This window comes from Mauremys reevesii, linkage group 3 (assembly GCF_016161935.1).
Source record: "Mauremys reevesii isolate NIE-2019 linkage group 3, ASM1616193v1, whole genome shotgun sequence".
In the NCBI taxonomy this organism is placed as follows: Eukaryota; Metazoa; Chordata; order Testudines; family Geoemydidae; genus Mauremys; species Mauremys reevesii.
The window spans coordinates 100,663,503-100,683,857 of NC_052625.1; the positions used below are offsets into that span (position 1 = coordinate 100,663,503).

Genomic DNA, 20,355 nt, shown 5'->3' on the forward strand with positions numbered 1-20,355 from the left:
GGATTTAACATCCTCGCCATGCTATGAAGCTGACTTGAGAATTTTATTCATATCTGTATGTCTAATGATCTTTTAACCACGGTGATTCATTCTTTTCTTTTAAAATAAATTTTAGATTTAGTTAATAAGAATTGGCTGCAAGTGTGTATTTGAGTGGGGTGATATATTAACTGAGCTGATAGGTAATGTGTGCGATGTCTTGGGATCAGTAGAACTTTATATATGGTGAATAAGGTTTTAAATAACCCTCACTAAATAGCAGGGGTAGGCAAGCTATGGCACGGGTGCTGAAGGCGGCACGCGAGCTGATTTTCAGTAGCACTCACACTGCCCGGGTCCTAGCCAGGCCACCAGTCTGGGGGGCTTTGTATTTTAATTTAGTTTTAAATGAATCTTCTTAAACATTTTTAAAACCTTATTTACTTTACATACAACAATAGTTTAGTTATATATTATAGACTTATAGAAAGAGACCTTCTAAAAATGTTTAAATGTATTACTGGCATGCGAAACCTTAAATAAGAGTGAATAAATGAAGACTTGGCACACCACTTCCAAAAGGTTGCCGACTAGTATATAGACTTGGCTGTCTGAGTGGGAGCCAAGGCTGGCTTGCTTGAAGGGAACTGTATTTTAGCTTCTTGGTAACCTGTAAGGTATTATAGAAGTGGTTTTGTTACTAGCTTGGTAAATGTATTAGATTAGACCACCAATTTTGGGGATCGTCTGCCCTATTCTTTGCAGTTTGCGCTGATTGAGCAATCTCAGTACAGCCACACCAGCGACCATGGTCACAGCCTCCATTTTCACTGGCTTACTAACTTCCTACATTACTTTTAGGGCAGATATTGTTCATGATTATTCTCAGCTCAAAAATTGTGAAAGGTTAGAAAGACTCACTGGACTTGAACACCACTGAATAGTGTTTAAAGAAAAAGTGCAAAGGTCTGACTGATCACCTGTTTCGGTGAGCTTAACTACAGCTTGCGGGGAGGTGGAATTTTCATACCCTTGACTGACATAGTTAAACCAACCTAATTTTCTAGTGTGAACCAGGTCTTAACACCTTGCAATCCTGGGATAAAGAAGGCCATAGAAGTGCAAACTACTATTATTTAGTAAAGTATTTCAATTGCCTGGAAGCAGTTGTCCCATCAAGTTACACATCCAGTGAGCGAAGAGAACAAAAAACACAGAATTCATACATGCACAGAAAAAAACCCACAAAGCTATGATTAAAATATGTGATAGTCTTATTCCCAATGACCCTGTATTAGGTCAATGTATCTAAAGGGAGATGCACCACAGATATTTGTTTTTATAGGGACATGCCTAGTAGGGGGAAATTTTTCAAAGATTTACACGTTTGTGTCTGACTAATATCAAATGAGGGTATGTCTGAATGTTAAGAGACTTAATTGTGATTTGTCTGTGACCCAGGAGAATTTCTGTTTTCTTCCGTTCTAGCATTGCTGGCACAGTTGGAGCTGATGTGGTGCAGTCTACTATATTCAATATATGTTAGGTCAGATCCTCGGGAATGTCAAAATGCTTATAGCACAAATCAGGAGATAGTTCGTATGAGTTGCTTAAAGCCCTCCTTTACATTGCCCTCCTTTTGGTGGTTTTCTGTGCATGCCGTTTTCCAGTGCTATCTTACACTAGCTTTTAACAAGTTTAGGGTGCTGAAAGTGCAGCATAGCATGATCCTCTTTTCCCTACCCCTGCTCTTTTTTCACTAAAAAATTAGCAGCCAGAAGGGTGTGTGAGGCGCAAGCTACTTTGTCTGCTCTACATCAGTGCAGGATCAGCCTTACACAGAGGTAAACCTACCTGGACAGCTGAAAATAGGTTTATGGCCATATTATATTGGTGATCACAGAGCAGTCACACTGCTTCTGAGAAAGCGGCCCACTGTGCACTGTACTCTCATTTGGCACTGGTGTTTTTATCATAATGGTAAAGATCAGCACGTTACCAGCATCATTCAAATCAGATCATCAGAGGCACAAAACTGGAAACAGAGTTTCACAATACCTAAAGTTATCAGAATGAAAATGTTGGAAGGAATCTACCCCTTCCTCTTGCACAACTCATTGCATGAATCATTACAATAAGCAAGAGCCCAACCTATCAAGTGAGACATTCAAAATCCAACTCAGATTTGAGGTGAAAGTGATTGAAAATAGTTACCATCTTGGAGCTGTTTGGCCAGGGCCGGCTCCCGGCTTTTTGCTGCCCCAAGCGAAAAAAAAAGGGCGGGAGAAGGAGAGGGGGTATCAGGAGGGTTGCAGGAGAAGAGGTGCAGGGGAAGGGGAGGTGCAGGAGGAGAGGGCTGGGGGAGAGTGCAAGGGGAGAGGTGCAGGTGAAGGGAGAGTACAAGGGGAAGGGGTGCGGCGAAGTGCCTAGCTTAGAGCGCTGGTGCCTAGAGCCGGTCCTGTGTTTGGTGGCCTATGTGAAACAACTTGGTGGTCACATTCCTTGGAGTAGCGTCCCTGGCACAAAAAGCTATTGAAACAGTTGATACGTTTGTTGATTGTCTCAGCAGAGAGGCCAATAATTTAGTGTCATAGAAGCATGCTCTCAAATGCCTTGAGGTGATACCCTCTTGGTCACAGTTTAGGCATACTGAGGGGGAAGTGTGGGAAACTTGCACTGCCAATGCTAGGGTAAACAATATCATTTCATATAGTACCATACCATGGACAAGGAGGCTCCATAAAACTGTACAAGTCTCCCCCTCCAACCCCCCGCCCCCGACATCTCCTTCAGATGCTACCTGCCAACAAAATCCAGCTCTATGATTTAAATGCAAAGCTAATATAAGGAAACACAAGTCTGTTCAAAATTTTCCAGCATTTGAAAACCACTGACAATACTTGGGAAACTAGGGGTCCAATTCTCATTTACATTAATACTACTTTACACTGCTCTGGAAGCAAAAAAGGGGCCTTCAAATAAATGTAAATGTTACTTGCTCCTCCACCAAGATGCTTTTACACTTCTAGCGCGATGTAAGGTGGCATTAGTGTAAATAAGAATTAAGCTCATAGGGTCTCAAAGTTACAATTACATCTGCTGTTCTTGCAATAAACCAGAAACTCTGGAGAGAAAACGGATTCTTTGGCAGGAGACCATTTAACTCCTGTCATCATACTACTAATAAAGAGGAAATGTGAATGTTTTAGCTCTAATGTCTGACGAATTTCCCATTTGGCACTGAAAGGACAAGTCAATGGGCCTGAACTACCGCACATCTCCAAACAAAATCTACCATCACATTTTAGAGTCAAAAAGTCACCTCTTCTGGAAGTATATAACTCCAAAATAATACAGCGTTAACTCCCAGCCTAAACCTTCTCCTCAAGCCTGGCTGCTCTGATAGTTCCTTTATCTTAACCTATGCCTTTTCTTCATGCTTGGCATCTACTACTATTGCATCCCTCAGGCTCTGGCTCCCTCTACCAGAGGGCAATTTAGAGGGAGGTCCAATGACTCATGCCTGCCGCAGTAAGATAGCAGTAATTAACCCGTAGGGTTCCAACACCTCTTAACAGGATGGGGCAACAGGAAAATCCTGACACCCTGTTACAGAAACATTAGATTAGTGTGACAGCACATTTCTGCAGCTCATAATGGAAAACAAAATCAACCACCTACTTCCTGCACCTCCACTTCCAGTCCTCAAATACTGGCTTGCATATGGGAAATAAATTGGTGCAAACAGAAAAAGATGCTGTGTTTAGTTTTTAAAAGCTGTGCATATATTAGAAAAAAATATTTAAAAAAAAATCAAATATTTTTTTTTAAATCTGATTTATTACAATTTATTTTTTAAATGATGAGACATTGTCATAAGAGGACAATTAAGTGAACCTACCAGTGACTGTTCTTTGAACAGTCCATCACTGTCAAAATCACCTGTAGAGCTTTTTGCATCATCAGCTATTTTTGGTCTAGTGATCTGTGATGTTTATTTTCAAAAGACAGGTTGAAGTGTCTCATCCTAGCTTGCTTGTCTGTCTGATTTAAAAGGTCTTCACCTGGGAACAATCTGGCTGACCACAGTACATACTATATTCTGTATGAACAACAACATCCTAAACAGAGGTCTGACAATTAGAAAGCAGCTGCTAGGACATGGGAGTTCTGCTATGTTTTATGCTATTTTAGACTTGCCATGAGGAAAAATTGCCCAGTGACAGTAAATAACCAGGGTACAGCTGCCAGCCTTGTTACATATAGTCTTTTGAGACACTCCAACTTTATTCCCTTAAAGATTTCTCGCATGTAATGTTTTCACTCTGTCTCCCTTACCTCACAAACGAAAATACAAAAGCAGCCGCAGCCATGGCATGTTGTTTGACAGCATGCTGCTCAACAATTCTGTGAAGTGATCTTTTTGAAAAAAGAAAAAAAAAAAGTGGGGAGAGGAGAGGGCCTTGTTAATCTTGTAATGCAAGAGGAGCTACAGCTCCTCAGTCTGCAGAACATCCTTTGTTCTGGCACCCTGAAGAGAACTCATTTTTCAAAGAAATGTGAGAAGACTCAAGCCCTCTTCCAGATATAAACTCATATAACCAGGGACTAATACTTCGCATTCATACATTTTTAAAATACTAAGCAAAGCCTCTTAGAATCAGGGGGAGGCAAAGAGCAGCATCCACAACAATGTCGTCTTTGGACAGCATTATGCAATCCTAAATTATTGCATTTAGCACAGTGGCATTAGATTGACTGCACAGCACCAGTCAGTTTCCTCGTCTGTTCCCACTGAAATCAATGGCAAAACTTGTATTGACTTCAGTGATACAGGGTCAGGTTCCAAATACCCAAAATAGATTAGAGCAGTTTCTCTCCTGGTTTTAAAAATCCTACCACAGGAGGGAGGCAAGCTAAACAGGTAGCACTTAACTCTGAAGTCACAGTAGTCTTTGCTGATTCATCAACCAGGTGTTTCAGGAGCAGCCCACTCTGACAGAGAAGCATTTCAATCAATCATATATTCTGACAGTATCATTTTCAAACTCCTTGGAAATAGATTTTAAAAAAAATAAAAAATTCTATAATATGCTTATGAAATACCTTCAAAAAGGATAAAAAACAAAGAAAACATGAATTTCTTCTGTTGCAAGCATCAATACACATTTCTGTAATACAACACTATCGTATTTTCTAACCATGGTAATTAATGAAACACCAAGGTCTATCAACGATTAAGCATATGGACATCATCTTATAAATGGAAATTTAGTTGATGACAGGGAGTGGGGAACCATCTGAGGCACATCTGTGGTTTGCACAGGGGTCTTTATTTCATCAACTCTGACTATGTATGTGTAATGCAGAAGTCACATGTTAACAAGATCAGTGTTAAGATACATTTTATATTGCTACAGAAATACAGACAAATAAACCACAGTATTCAAAATTCTCTGCCACTAGCACTGTATCCTAAAACCTGGTAATGTACAACATGTGAACCTGTGACAATGGTCTTACAGTGTACTGCTCACCGTAAACATGCTATTTATAATTCAAATAATCATTTAAAAGAAAAAAAGTTTCAGAAAAAGTGATTTTCTAATTAATAAGACATCCCTGCAATAAATTAAACAGTTTAGCCAAGGGGTCTCAAACACGCAGCCCACAGGCCGCATGGCGTGTGGCCCGCCAAGCTCCCCGTGCCCCTCTCTGAAGCAGCTGGCAGCATGCCCCTTCGGTACGGAGGGGAGGGGGAAGGAGGCAGAGGGCTCCTGCATTGCCTCCTTCCAGGCACCGCCCCCCGCAGCTCCCATTGGCCAGGAACAGGAAACCGCAGCCAATGGAAGCTTCGTGGGAGGTACCTGGAGAAGCGGCAAGAGCAGCAGACACACGGAACCCTGAGCCCCTCCCCATCCCCCAGGGGCTGCAGGGACACGGTTCCAGCTGCTTCTTGGAACGGAGCAGCGCAGGGCTGGGGGCCAGGGCCGGGGCCGGCTCCAGGCCCCAGCACGCCAAGTGCGTGCTTGGGGAGTCATGCCGCAGGGGGCGCTCTGCCGGTCGCCGGGAGGGCGGCAGGCAGGTTGCCTTCGGCGGCATGCCTGCAGAGGGTCCGTTGGTCCCGTGGCTTCGGTGGACCTCCCACAGGCGTGCCTGCAGAAAGTCCACCAGAGCCATGGGACCGGCGACTGGCAGAGCGCCCCCCGTGGCATGACGCCATGCTTGGGGCGGCGAAATGTCTAGAGCCGCCCCTGCGGGGCAGGCAGGGAGCATGCCCTGTCCCCAGTGTGCACCACTGCCCCCCCCCCCCAGAGCAGCTCTAGATAAGCGGCACCGGGCTGGAGCTCACACCCTGAACCCCTCCTGCACCCCAACTCCCTGCCACACCCCACACCCCTCCTGCACCCAACTCCCTGCCCTGAGCCCCCTGCTGCATCCCGCACCCCTCCTGCACTCCCTGCCCTGAGCCACCTGCTGCACCCTGCACCCCGACCCTGTGCCACACCCCTCACCCTCTTGCACCCCACACACGAACTCCCTGCCCTGAGCCCCAGCCTCCTTAAAGTGAAGGATCATTTATTAGAACAAAAAGCATTTCAAGGAAAATATATTTTAAAAACGTTAAACCAGGCTGTACTCATACCTACCTTTTCCCTAAATCTTACCATTCCCTGGATCTGGGAAGGACCAATTTCTTTAGATTCCCTCCACACTCTCTCTCTCTGCCTAAGCCTATCCCCTTAGACAGCTTCTGACCAGTGACCTCCTTTCACTGCTCAGAGCATTTTAATTGTTTAGCATCCTTTTGATCTCTAAGTTCACAGACTGGCAAAACAAGCATGCACCTTCCTTGGAGACAGGAGGTAAGGTCCTTGAATCTGACAGTTTTGCCCACTGTCTTTCAAGTGTGTGCTGGGGTGTTCTTATCTGGGGAAACCATTGTGTTTCTTCCCTGTTTGTTCTTCCCACAGCCCCCAAATACAAGTTCGATCCAGACCGCATTTTCCCTCACTGACCTGGTCACAGTGTTCACAAAATGATTATGTCTCAGTATGGATAACATTATTATATATCATCTATACTTCTATATAATTGCGGCAATCACAAAGGGCATGCTACATGCAGCTCTTTCCACATACATACATTTATCAGTATCTTTTCTGGTAGTCTAAGCAGAAATGCCAAGGGTTAAAAGGGCACAAAAAGAGGTATTAACTATCCTCTCAAGTACATAGAGGTTTGCCTGCAGGTTAGCTGTCTATTTAAATCTTATATATCACCTAGGCATTTGGTCATCTTTTCTGGTGTCTAGGTGGGATGGAGTAGGGAGACTTGCACTGTTAGTATCTGTACCATGACTGTATATGAATAGATTACCTCAGTCTCTGAATATTGGTATGGCATTTACCAACAGCACTACAAAGTAATTAAAGGGGAAAAAATCCAACACTAAAGTGAAGAATTTTTTTTTATTTTATGTGTATTGTAATTTAATCATGGATAGGAAATATAGATACAACTGAAAACATTTAAAATTAAAACAATTAAAAATTTAGAAGAGTGTGACACTTCCCAGGAATATCCAGTACTGTGAGACACCTTGCTACCACCTGGCCTTCATGTGTCACCTGCCTACCTGTTGGGGGTCAGCTCCTTGACTCCACCAGCATCACAAGCCCTCCCCCCTTTTATGCCCCACAAGCCCCATTCTCTCAGTTAGCAATAGGCACACTACAACCCTCTCCCTGGAGTGTTCCAGCCCCTGTTCCACTGGGCACTTGCAATAGTCACAAATTGAATATGGAGATACACCTATCTCATAGAACTGGAAGGGACCTGAAAGGTCATCGAGTCCAGCCCCCTGCCTTCACTAGCAGTGACCAAATACTGATTTTTGCCCCAGATCCCTAAGTGGCCCCATCAAGGATTGAACTCACAACCCTGGGTTTAGCAGGCCAATGCTCAACCCACTGAGCTATCCCAAATTCACTCTTTCCAAAGAAACAGTACACCCCAGCCTACTAAATCCACCTCAGATCACTGCTCTGCTTCAGACATAGCACTCAGATATGTACATAATGAAATCAAATAGTTATTTACTTAACAAAGCATAGAGATTCAAGTAGCAGCAAGTATTGGAAACAAATGGTCACATATGAAATAAAATCATAACACATTCTAGAGCCTAAATTTAATTAACAAGATATGAGTATCTTGTAGAATAATGCTCACACAAAATCCTTGCATTGGTTTACAGATAGGTTGTCTGTCTCATGAAAGGAGGATCACAGCCATGTGCTCTGCTTGCCCCCTAGGTGAATGGTATTGCGGGTTTCTTTCCCTCCCCCCAGGTAAAACACTCCCATCCTTTGTCTTTATTCATAAACAGGACATCCCCTGCTGTTTGTTTCATCTTGTAGATTTCCTTTCTTGTAGATTTGAAGCAACTTTTCTTTTGCCTAAGGCTCAGTATGCAAATAGTCACACTGTGTGAGGCAGTCAATACACAAACGGCTAGACAGGGAGATAGATGTCTGCTACCTCCTCCTGAAAGGAACATTTCCAAGGTATGTCACCTCCTGGTGACCAGCCTTAATTTCAAGACCTTAAAAATATAAATTTTAGTATAGAAACATAACTCTAAAAATTATCCATGGATAGATTTTGCAATTACAGTGATGACCAGTGGGCTACTGGCTCTCGGTAGAAGAGACCTTACATGACACCCTTCAATGATATGATACGCATCTCTCTGACCAAAGGATCTCAGTAAAACCCTATACATTCTGCCAGTTGGCAGAAGGGGGTGCCTGGGTCACAAACAGTATATGACTGCTGTAGCAAGCAATGCTAACTCAAAAGATTTGGTTGTTTCAATCCAACTTTGTGACATTTTATAAATCTTATGGCATATGTCACATTAGTGAGAAAAATTCTTCCATGATTAAATTAAAACTTGGTGGAAAAAGGCTCTTGAAATTCCTTCACTAGCTCATCTTAATGAATTAGCCTCTTACAGTTGGTATGGCTACTTCCACTTTTTCATGTTCTCTGTATGTATATACATCTTCTTACTATATGTTTCATTCTATGCATCTGATGAAGTGGGCTGCAGCCCACAAAAGCTTATGCTCAAATAAATTTGTTAGTCTCCAAGGTGCCACAAGTACTCCTGTTCTTTTTGTGGATACAGAATATCACGGCTGCTACTCTGAAACCTAGTTTTGCCTTGTATTTCAATACTATATTAAACTTAAGGTTCCATTAATACACCTGCATTATGTATTAAAAGACAGATTTTTTTTCTTATCAAGGAACTAAGAAGGGTCATAGCACTATATCCTTTTCATTGTTTTCAAAACACTAGTCAATACTATTAATAGCTGCATCATCTGTAGTCACTTTAAAGATTTATAAAGCAAGTTCAATCAAATTAATTTGTTCTCTAGTGAAGGTCTGCTGCTTCTTCCTTAAGCCAACATAAAGCCCCCTGCCCCACCCCACCCCTCCACACACACAGGGAGAGTATACTGTGGTGGCCTATTACCTGTTACATAGGATAACAAATTAAAGGAACATACCGTATGAATAACCTTGTAATGTAAATTCTCTTTTGTACATACTTCTGACATTTTGCATAGTTCAGACACTATAGTTACTTAGGGCTAAATTCTGGTACCTGAAAAATTCCCATGGTGATACATAAGCCCCACAGTTTGAAACTAAATGGCACAAAGAACCTGATTTTATTACAAGTTACACCAGTGTAATACACCTGCTATAATATACTATTTGAGGACTTCTAGCAATGTTAAGGACCAAACTTTCAGTGAGGGAGCTGGACAACCTATAATTATGATCATCTTTTTTCCACTCAACCCAGCATGAGCTTTTCCAAAGGCAATAAGACAGCATATTATCATGGTATCACAAATTAAATAAATTCAAATGGAAAACCTTCTAAACCCATCATGATTTATTGAGTGCCCCTGATGCACGAGAGAGAGAGATAAATCCTTGGATCTCAATTCATCACAGGTATAAATGGATGAAATTCCACTGATTTCTTCTGAGTTGCAACCTTTCACGTCAGCAGTGAATTTGGTCAATTTCCTTTAACTGTGCAGCCAATTAAGATACAAGTTTTGGAGGGTGAGGGGGGACAGGAGGGATTAGGTTTTTTATAGGGCGGCGGGGGGATGGGGGGGAAGGGTATTGATAACTGTTCCAAGAGAGTGATCAGACTAGCACACAAGGTATCTGTGAAGTTAAAATATGCTATGGAATATTGCTTTGATTCTCTGGTTTTTGTTTGTTTTTAAATCACAAACGGGGAAAAAATAATCCTTTTAAGGATTTCACTATACTGGAAATACTAGAGCCACTTTCATTTTAGAGAGAGGCTACATCAGTCTTGTCCTTTTGGTCTACGTAAAGGCCTCTTGTTCCTGGAAACATCCCATTCACTTTTTATAATTTCTTGTCATTGGCTGCATGAAGCAGGTTTATATGTTAGAACTGGATGGAAAATATTTAACTGTATCCTTTTAAACTTCTTCCTGTTCCACCTTAATCCCTGTGGTATAAATCATTCTTTTTAACATTGTACAAAAAGAAATAAAAAAATCCTCCATTTCAAAACAGCCTCTCCCCATCTCCCCCCGATCTTCCTAGGGTGAGTCTGACAATTTCCATTGAACAGGATAAACAATGGAAAGAATTGTCTCTATTTTCTTGATTCTTCAATATAAATCATTTCAGTCGTATTTCCTAAGCTTCTTTACTGTTTTCCCTTTTTCAAAATGTTAATACCTAAATATGACAAGCTTTTCTGATCTTTCTTGACTCGTTTTTGAGGAACCATAGCCACTTCTGGGTTTTCTTTTTATTAAACCTATGGTTCCTCCAAGAGGAAGAGTTTTAAAATGAGCTGCTTGGTGAAGTTTGGCCTGAGGCAAGAGATGGAATTTGAGCCACAGAGGCTGGAATTAAAGAGCAACCATTGCATTACATTAAGGGCACTGACTCCCCTAATGCCTCTCAAATTTATTTTAGAACAGTTACTAGAACAGATACATGGGCCTCTTTAATAGATCTTCTCAAGGACAAGTATTGCCTGTCCTACGGCGCTGTGTTCTGACATTTTCTGGTCAGTATGGAAGAGACTTTGCTGGACTAAATTAAATAAATAAATATATGGAAATATACCTCTCTCATAGAACTGGAAGGGACCCCAGGGAGACTTATCCATGCCCTGTGGCATCTCCATAGAAGGGAGATCCATTGGTACTAGATTTCTTGGTACAAAGCAAGCATTTTTCACTGGAGATGGTTGAAAATTTCCTAACTTTTGCAACTCTACAACTTCGGTGAAATTTCTTTGAATTCCAATTTAAAAAACTGAACAAATTTTCATGAAAATTTCTTTTCAGATCTTGATTTATACTTGTAGCTGTTTTCTGAACATTTTTTCCAATTTAACAACAACCTTTTTAAAACACGGTCACCAGAAGAGGACACTATTCCAGTAATGATCTCCCTAATGCCACATACGGTGGTAATCCAACCTCCTTACTTCAGCCTGTGACTCAACAACGAATAAAACAAAAACAATCCTTGTCACTAAAGGGAAGCATTTGAAGGACTGTGCAATTTAAACTGGCTCACAGGTACTGGATTCTATCAAATGTCTCACTGCTTCTGGATTTTCAGATATCATTAGCACATATCCACTGTCAACAGCCAGTTAGGAGACTGCAATCATAACTCTCTAATGCAAACTTTGCAGAAACTTATTCATGTATTGATTAAAGGGGGAGGGATAGCTCAGTGGTTTGAGCATTAGCCTGCTAAACCCAGGGTTGTGAGTTCAATCCTTGAGGGGGCCACTTAGGGATCTGAGGCAAAAATTGGTCCTGCTAGTGAAGGCAGGGGGCTGGACTCAATGACCTTTCAAGGTCCCTTCCAGTTCTAGGAGATTGGTATATCTCCACTTATCAAAGTGGATAAAAAAAATCAGATTTATTTAAATCAGTTTTTTATTTAAATTAAATGCATGTTTTCTTAAAAACAAATCTATTTAAAATAGAATTTGAAATCAACAACATATGTTAAAACCTAAACTTGTTATAAACAATTAAAATTATTTAAATTAAATACAAAAAAAATTAGAGTAATAGACATTTGCTGCCAAGTTTTAAAGAAAGTCAAACCACTCAACTGGGGGGAAGTCACCTATAAGCACCTGGAACCAGAGTTTGTCAAGTGGCTAAACCAACTTTTGACAGCAATAGCCTCTTCTGCAGGTACAGAGACAATATTTTCTTTATTTCAGTTTATTTAACCAGTTTCAATTCAACAGTTTTCTTCTTGGTTCAACTTGAGGTGTTGTTTATGGGTTTCAGACCTTTCAGAGTTGGTTGGCAGTGTTTTTTTTTGTTGCTGCGGTTATCATAGATTCAGAGATTCTAGGACCAGAAGGGACCTCGAGAGGTCATCGAGTCCAGTCCCCTGCCCTCATGGCAGGACCAAATACTGTCTAGACCATCCCTGATAGACATTTATTGTTAGCTGAGGTCACATCTCTTTTGAAGAGGGAAATTTAATGCCCCACCCCCATGCACACAAACACACAGAATATGGCATAACCCAACCAGATTTTAAATAATTACTTGTCACAACTGATGTTTCTAACTGCTGGAATATCCTATTCCGAATCCTCCAGCACTATCTCTTCCCCATCCTCCACAGCATTAGTGAAGGAGAGGCTACATGCCAGCAAAATGCAGATGACACCCAATTCTGCCTTCACATTAGACACAACAGCATAATCTCCCATCTTGGCTGAGATAAACCACTGGATAAGAGCAGCTAACAGAAGTTGAATCCTGGACAAAGGTGATGCTGAAAGGGAGAAGGAAGCACTTTGACTCCTCTATACCCTTCACAGAGGGTATTTGCCCTGAGATCATCAAAACAGTTTGCAGCTATGATGTTCACCTGGACATCCAAACAGTCGCAGCTATATAAAAAGCATCTCTTCATCATAGGCCTCATCACCATCATCTCACTTCTCTCCCTGTGCCCCACCACAGCAGCTACAGTTGGTTGGGATATGCTTGTTATTAGATTTGAGTTTGAACGCTCCAGACCAAACCTTGGTTCCCACTGAAATCATTGGAAAAACTCCCATGGACTTCTGGTCTCAAACTCATTGAATTTGGCCCTCCAAATCTGACAGCAGGACTCAGTTGAGAGGCCCCCATCCTTGGAACTTTGATAGCCTGTCAGACCCAGAGTCAAGTGTCCAACATGGTAAGGAAGAAAACACATTCATTGGCATTTGATTGACTGGTGTTTGTTGTGTGTTTTAATCATCTGGAATTTTGACTATTTTCAGAATGAGCATAAGAGGAACAATCAATTACTCAGCACCCAAATGACTGAGTTTCTACGGGCCCTAATTCCCACTGAAACTGTCAAGAGTGGAGGATTTGCAGACGAGATACCAGAGAGAAATCTGCAATTTATTTGAATAATAATACAAACCTTTTAGTGACTGCAGGTAACATGTTAATATACGATATTAAAAACCTTCACCGTCAGCATTATTTCAGGTTAGTTCAGGTTGCACACCATCAGAGTGGCAGTGTTGGGGGATGACTCGCCCATGCACCACTTCCCATTGCAAAGCAGTTTTTAAAATAACATGGCAATGCTAAACATCAAGCAGCCACACTATTTTAATAAATGGAGATCCCTGCAGAGTATATAGTACACCACATTTGTCAAGATAAGTGTATCAGTGTAAAATGTCATATTATCCTAGACAAAGAAATTGACCCAGATAGCAATGTTAAAAACAGAGTAAAGGGTCTAATTTAAACTGACAACACAAGGAATTTCAAAAGTTAAAGCTACCAATCTATTCTTAGCTCACTCCATTCTCCATATGTATAGTAGGGCTCTCAAAACAGTAAGTAAATCTTATGTAAGGGATATTACATATTCATTTCTAATGTGTGATAAATGATATTCCTGTCTACTGAACAATCTCCCACTGCACATTTCAAGTAGTGCAGTGATGCATGTGGATATGCCTCAGATTAGAACTGAGCCTGTAATCTCCTTCAGTTCCCACATACATAGGCTTGGCAGAACTATTTTTTTTATAGTTTTGATGGATAAGATAGTTTGTTTTTAAGCATTTGTCACAGTTGCATGAAATTATAGAGGGGATGTCAGACAATGGGGGTGTGGGCAATTATTTAATAACAGTATAAGCTGAGATTCTAAAAGTTAAAGCTTTATAATTGTTAAATCACAAATTGTTTAATGGAAGCTTTCCTCTTTAATTTTTTCAGTCTATATATGATAGTACTAATAGTAATGTCCTAAATTCTCCTATATGTGGGAGAAAAAACTCACAGGAAAGAGAAATAGGAAAAGGGATCTGTGCCTATCTGAAATTTTTCCTTCAAGTAATAAGGTCCGCAGATCCATTATAATGAGTACTTGCCAGCTTGCAGCTTGGGGGCAGGACCAGAATTGTCAGACACTGGCAGCAGAGAAATTCTTTGCCTCTTGAAGTTCCCTCTAAATGAGATAACTTGCACTGCCAAAATAATTCAAATCTATGCTTCTAAATAACATGTTAGATATATTTTGAGAAAAAAAGCATAACCATGTCTTAGTAAATTCCAGCTACCGATAACAAATCCAAAGCCTTGAATGGTAATTTCCATCTTTACTCTGGATGATCCACTTTTCTCCACAATGGGCTGGATCTGTGGACCTTATTACTCAAAAAAAAAAAAGGAAATGTTCAAGTAAATATAGATAATTTTTCCTATCCTTTTGTACTAAGCTCCTCAGATCCATTACAATAGGATTTTCATAGCATTGTGGCTCCAGGGTGGGAAGCAGGTTCACCCTTTAAATGGGGAAATCCAAAATGAGATAAATTTTACATAAATAGCTTCTCTATCTTCCCCTGGGCACTAAGATCTGGAGAAATTTCTGCCAAAAGAAAGGAAATGGCATTAGCTAAGATTGGATGACCAATATGCAAAATTTGGTGAACTTATGTATTGATGGCGATGGGGCTGTCTAACAGTTCTCCATAAAGGAGGCATGATTACTATGCCTTGAGACTGTCAGTGCTTCTAAGGACTGGATGTTGATGGATACCCAAAGAATGAATTTTTGTTCAATTCATTAGGGCTTGACTAGTATGATAGTTGTGTAGACTACTCCTCTGAATTATTTTATCAGATACAGAGATTTGCACCATACCTCCTCTTACAGAACAGGCAGGAGATTTGTATCCCCTAAATATGTACATGTCCTGGGATTCACACAGATCTCTGAACACATATGGAGTTTGAGGGTAAATTCCTGGCTCCACTGAAATCAATGGCAAAACTCCCATTGACTTCAATAGAGCCAGGATTTCACCCTCAGTGTCTCCACACTACTTCCATGCCCTCCATTCTTTCCCACTGATGGGATTAGTGTTTTTTAAAAAAACTTGGTAAACCCCTGGGACACAGGGAAGTGGGGATGATGCTATATAGTATAGAACTACCCATATGTCTTCTCTCTTCCTCTCCGGCTTCAGAGAATCCACTATGGATGTACTACGGGGACTGGGACTACAACAGGATTGAAGTAAAGGAGGCAGCATTGCAGAATTAGTACTTCCTCTCTTTCATGCCTCACCTAACCTTGATGTACCCTATCCTGGTCCCTGCCCCTGAAGCAGACAGAATAATCAGAGCCATTAAGTTTTACGGTATGTTAAACATCTTCAAAGGATACTAAAGGCCTGATTATGCTGATCAATATTGAGAAACAGGCTAAATTCAAGTACAGCATAGTACTACATACTCATATACTGTAACTTGTTATCTTTATGCTTTAGGAAGATGCGGAAGTCAACATTTTTCCAGTATGTTTGCTGTAATTTTATGAATTATGGTTCTGAATCTAATACCATACATATGAGGTAATATATTTGACATTCTTACACATATACACTTGGAGTGAACAAGAAGTCAAAGGGAAGTCAGAGGTTTCTTTTCATTTCATAAACATTGCCTACAGCTTTGTGAATTTATTGCCACGAAAACACTGTTACTACTTAATGCACTTAGGTAATAGGTAATAATTGGAGATATACCAATCTCCTAGAACTGGAAGGGACCTTGAAAGGTCATTGAGTCCAGCCCCCTGCCTTCACTAGCAGGACCAATTTTTGCCCCAGATTCCTAAGTGGCCCCCTCAAGGATTGAACTCACAACCCTGGGTTTAGCAGGCCAATGCTCAAACCACTGAGCTATTCCTCCCCCTCCAATTTGGAAATGGTCAGCTTTCCATAAGGTATATTTCAGAACATTCCACTACTCATAGTTGATACAGCTATTCCAAAGCAACCAGATCTTTAGAGGAAGATTCATGTTTAAATCTAGCATGGGTGAGTGTTCCCACTTCTGCAAAGCACAATATTGCATTTGCTTCTTTATAAAGCCTTGACCAAATTTTCAGTTTCGGGACCCAGTACAGTTGTTTAATTTAAAGGTGCATAGTTAGTAACCTTACATTTTAGATATTATATATCTAAAAATATTCTATAATACCAAGGACTTAAACATACTGAAACCAATATCATAGTGGTTAGCTCACAATTCTAATTATAGGATAGCATAATTGAAAAGTTGAGTCTTACTAGCATAAATCTTAAACTTCGGTGGGAAATGTGGGTAGACGTCTGCATAGATGATCATTTGAATCTAGTTTATTGATTTTGAACATTTGTATGCACTCCCAATGTTATGACCTCAAATGTTATATTATTTTTAGTATACACTTTCCAAGCATGCTGATAATCAGCATTCAGGAATAATATTGTGAAATCAAGATGAGGTCACATAGGCCTATGTCACAGTACATGGTTTTATGAGAACTCTAATAAATATTGAAATCTACATCAGTACAAGTTTATTGCTGCTAAGCAAATCATCTTAATTGCTTGGGTTATTTTTTAATAATGTATGTATGTTTTAATGAATTTATTTTTTATGTATTTGCAATTCTCAGTGGAAGAAAAATTGAATAAAGTTCCTCAAGAACAGGTCAGGTCATTCATTTCAGTTAGAAGCAATAATGAAATTTCACTATACTATTAGATGTCACTTAGGCTATATAAAAGATAAATAGACTACTTAATTGCTCTTGACATGTTCCACAGTTATATGTCCCCACTTGTCTTTATATTGACAAAAGTGGTGAGTCCTCTGTCCCATACCAAAGTAACATTTTAGTAGGAATTAAGCAGAATTGTTCACAAACTTTAGGAGATTAGATATAGACTAACAAATCTGCTCTAGCACTACTCCTCACACACAGTGTTGAAATAGTCTACTTTGCACTGACATCACCAAAAGGTTTTAATGAAGCAAAGGTGCTATCTTCTTTATTTAATCTGATTTGGTTGTTGCTAGCACTCTTCCCTCTCCCCAGAGAAGATATTTGTCTCCCCTTCATCTCACTTATGCCTCAAAAAATGACTTTGTAATTTTCCTTCCTGTCTTTCATAAGGCAGATTCCTTTCAGAGTCTGCTTCTGGTTCTTTGAGTCCTGTAAGGTAGGCAAGTTAAGTCACTAACAAGCTTCATTCCATGAATCTGTAATGGATTCCAGGGCTTCAATTCATTATGGCTCCTTTTCATTATTAGAGCCATCTCCCAATAGTTGCTTTGTATCACATGTAATTCCCTCATCAATCAGAAAAAAAAATTTAAAAACTGCAGATGTGAATTCTGTGAACAGAAAGATTTCTCAGATTTTTTTTTTAAACCAATGACATGTTTTCATACGAATCAACTGCCCTAGTTGGCAGCTACTCCATACATGGAGCACCCATTGATCTCAGTGAGGCTTCCATGTATAAAACAGCTGCAGGATTGGGCCCCAACTGTAAACTAGAAATCCACCACCTTTTTAAGAATCTCACCTTTAATTGTGACTTCTGAATGTGGTCAGTCAGATACAGGGGACTTGAAAATAAAATAGGTAGCCTTCAAAATTCAAGAGCAAAAATTTTATTTCTATGAAGTTTTCCTTAGTTAATCAATCTCTGAAAAATAAAGAAATAATTAGAAAAAGTGCTTCCTTGCTCTAACTCCCACGTAAATCCACAATACGGTTAGTGATAGACCTGCATGTCTGAAATCACCCTAGGCAGATGGCTTGAATTCAAAATTCACTCTTCTTAAAGCAAGTCATATTAAATTATGTCAAGTAGTCATGACTGCTACTTTTAATTTGAGGCTAATTTTGTTTGTTCAGATTCAAAAGAAATACCATCCAGATTCTTTATCTCTATTGATGTGCAGATACATACTTCACCTGAAACACAAAAACAAAAATATCACAAGTGACGGCTCTACAGTCCCGCATCCCTACATTGCCATACAAGCTATATATTCAATTTGGGTCTTCCAAGTCCACAGTTCACAAAAAAAGCTAAAGGACACAAACTAGAGGTGGTGGTAGTGTTTCCAGTTCCCAGAGACATTTAAAAATAAAATCCTATAAAACAGCCTGCATAAAATATGATGTCTGAGGTCTTCCTAAAACATTTTAATGGAAGCAATAGGTACTCTCAGGAAACAAATAGAAATCCAAAAAATAAATATATTCTTATATAGCATTTTTCATCCACAGATGACAAAACACTTAGGAAAGGTAAGTATATTTTATCCTCCATTTACAATTGGGTAAACCAAGAGGAAGTGACTCACACAGCGTCACATGGCAGAGCTGTGAACAGACCTCAAATTGCCTGATGGCTAGTGCCCTATCCACCAGGGCATATTTACTCTCAGTTTGACACACCTTTTGATGAATATATGCAATACATAAGCAGTAAACCTTGAAAAGTTGTGTTTTATTACTCATTCAGCAAATTGCATGCTTAGCTTAGAAGATGATACTTGCAATTTCTTCTGAAATGCAGACTGTATATATCATCTACCAAAAATAGCACAAATTTTGCTAAAGGCATATCAGATTTTCTTCTAATAAAGTAATAAACTTCCAAAAAAAATTACTGCTATCATAATAAGTCCATTTTCCACATTACGTATGATGCAGCATGTTATTTTCTGACATTCAACGGGTGTTGTTCACAGTAATACACCACCACGCGATTTTTTTCAAATGGCTCAAAGGGAATACTGAAGACTGATTGTAGCAAAGGGTGACACTCGGAACATGTTGAATAACATACACTGAAATCATGCCAACTCTAGACTTTCTTTTAACATTATATGATATGAACTGGTTCATTAATAGGATTTATAAAACCAAGAGGTTTCTAGTCTAAAAATATCATTCAAGAGTAAATAAGTTGGGAGACAACCTGACATAAAATAGAGGAAATTTAAATTTAAAGCTGTCACTCCGTTCATCACCTACCCCTTTATACTTCAGTGTGTTGCATTTGAGGCTAAAACCCTACCAACTTAATCATACAACTATACAAGTATTCCCATTAAAGGCAATGATACTACTTGCACAAGGTGAGCAGGGTTTGGTCTCAAGTAGTTAACCTGCAAGTCGTCACACATAAATAAGGAGAGCGAAAGAAGAAACAGCAACCATTGATTTGAACTTCCTTGATGGGGGTGTGTCTGTGTCTTAGTGTTCCAACAACACAGATATATAGTAAAAGCTCTATTTGATAAGAAATGAGCCACATGAATATGAAGATAGAACATTGGGAAAAAAAGTTGTCTGCTTGTAAAGAACAAATCAAATAATCGTGGAAATGGACAGCATGCAGCTCCAGTGACACTTTCTGTGACAACTATTTAAAAGTTCTAAATTCAAGTGAAGGATTGAGAGAGACCGACCTTTGATGGCAGTTTAGAAAACAAGAAGAGTCAGGTAAATCATAATTTATGAGAGAAAAATCACTCATCCCAAATCACAGTTAATAAGTTTTCAGAAGATGATGTATTTACACATGATACAAGAATTCATATAGGCTTTGCCATATCAGATCATACCATTGGTCCATCAAATTTGGTATGCTGCCTCAAGGAGCAGACAATACCTGATGTTTCAGAAGAAGGTGAATAAAAATAAGCCAACACCGCAATAGAGCTAGCCAACTATTCAATATTATACATGGGAAAAAACAAGGAGAGGCCTTCCTTCCAGACCCCATCAAGTGATCGATTTAAGTCCTTTCAGTCTTTGCATGTATAACTGCAACTTATTGGTCATAAAGTCATCCTTTTACACTTCAGAAAACAAAGTTTCCTTTCTAGTAACTCTTCTTTCCAGTCTAGTTTTAGCAATCTCCAT

The 20,355-nt window shown here is 39.8% G+C and overlaps 1 protein-coding gene across 7 annotated transcripts in view; it reads right to left on the bottom strand.

The window, feature by feature from the left end:
- Positions 1-20,355, bottom strand: part of SAMD5 (sterile alpha motif domain containing 5) — a 725,756-nt gene that overhangs the window by 701,143 nt on the left and 4,258 nt on the right. The window contains exons 2-3 of one of the 7 annotated variants that reach the window (XR_005597177.1): positions 18,200-18,390; positions 18,028-18,118 (exon numbers count right to left, since the gene is read on the bottom strand). The exons of 4 other annotated variants lie outside the window; for them this stretch is intronic. Coding sequence is in view for 1 of the 3 variants with exons in the window: in XM_039532960.1 (XP_039388894.1) it covers positions 18,364-18,390 (27 nt within the window). In the remaining 2 variants the exon portion in view is untranslated. Of the gene's footprint in view, positions 1-17,995; positions 18,119-18,153; positions 18,391-20,355 lie in introns of those variants that run through there. 2 more of the 7 variants (XR_005597178.1, XM_039532960.1) reach the window with 2 other exon arrangements.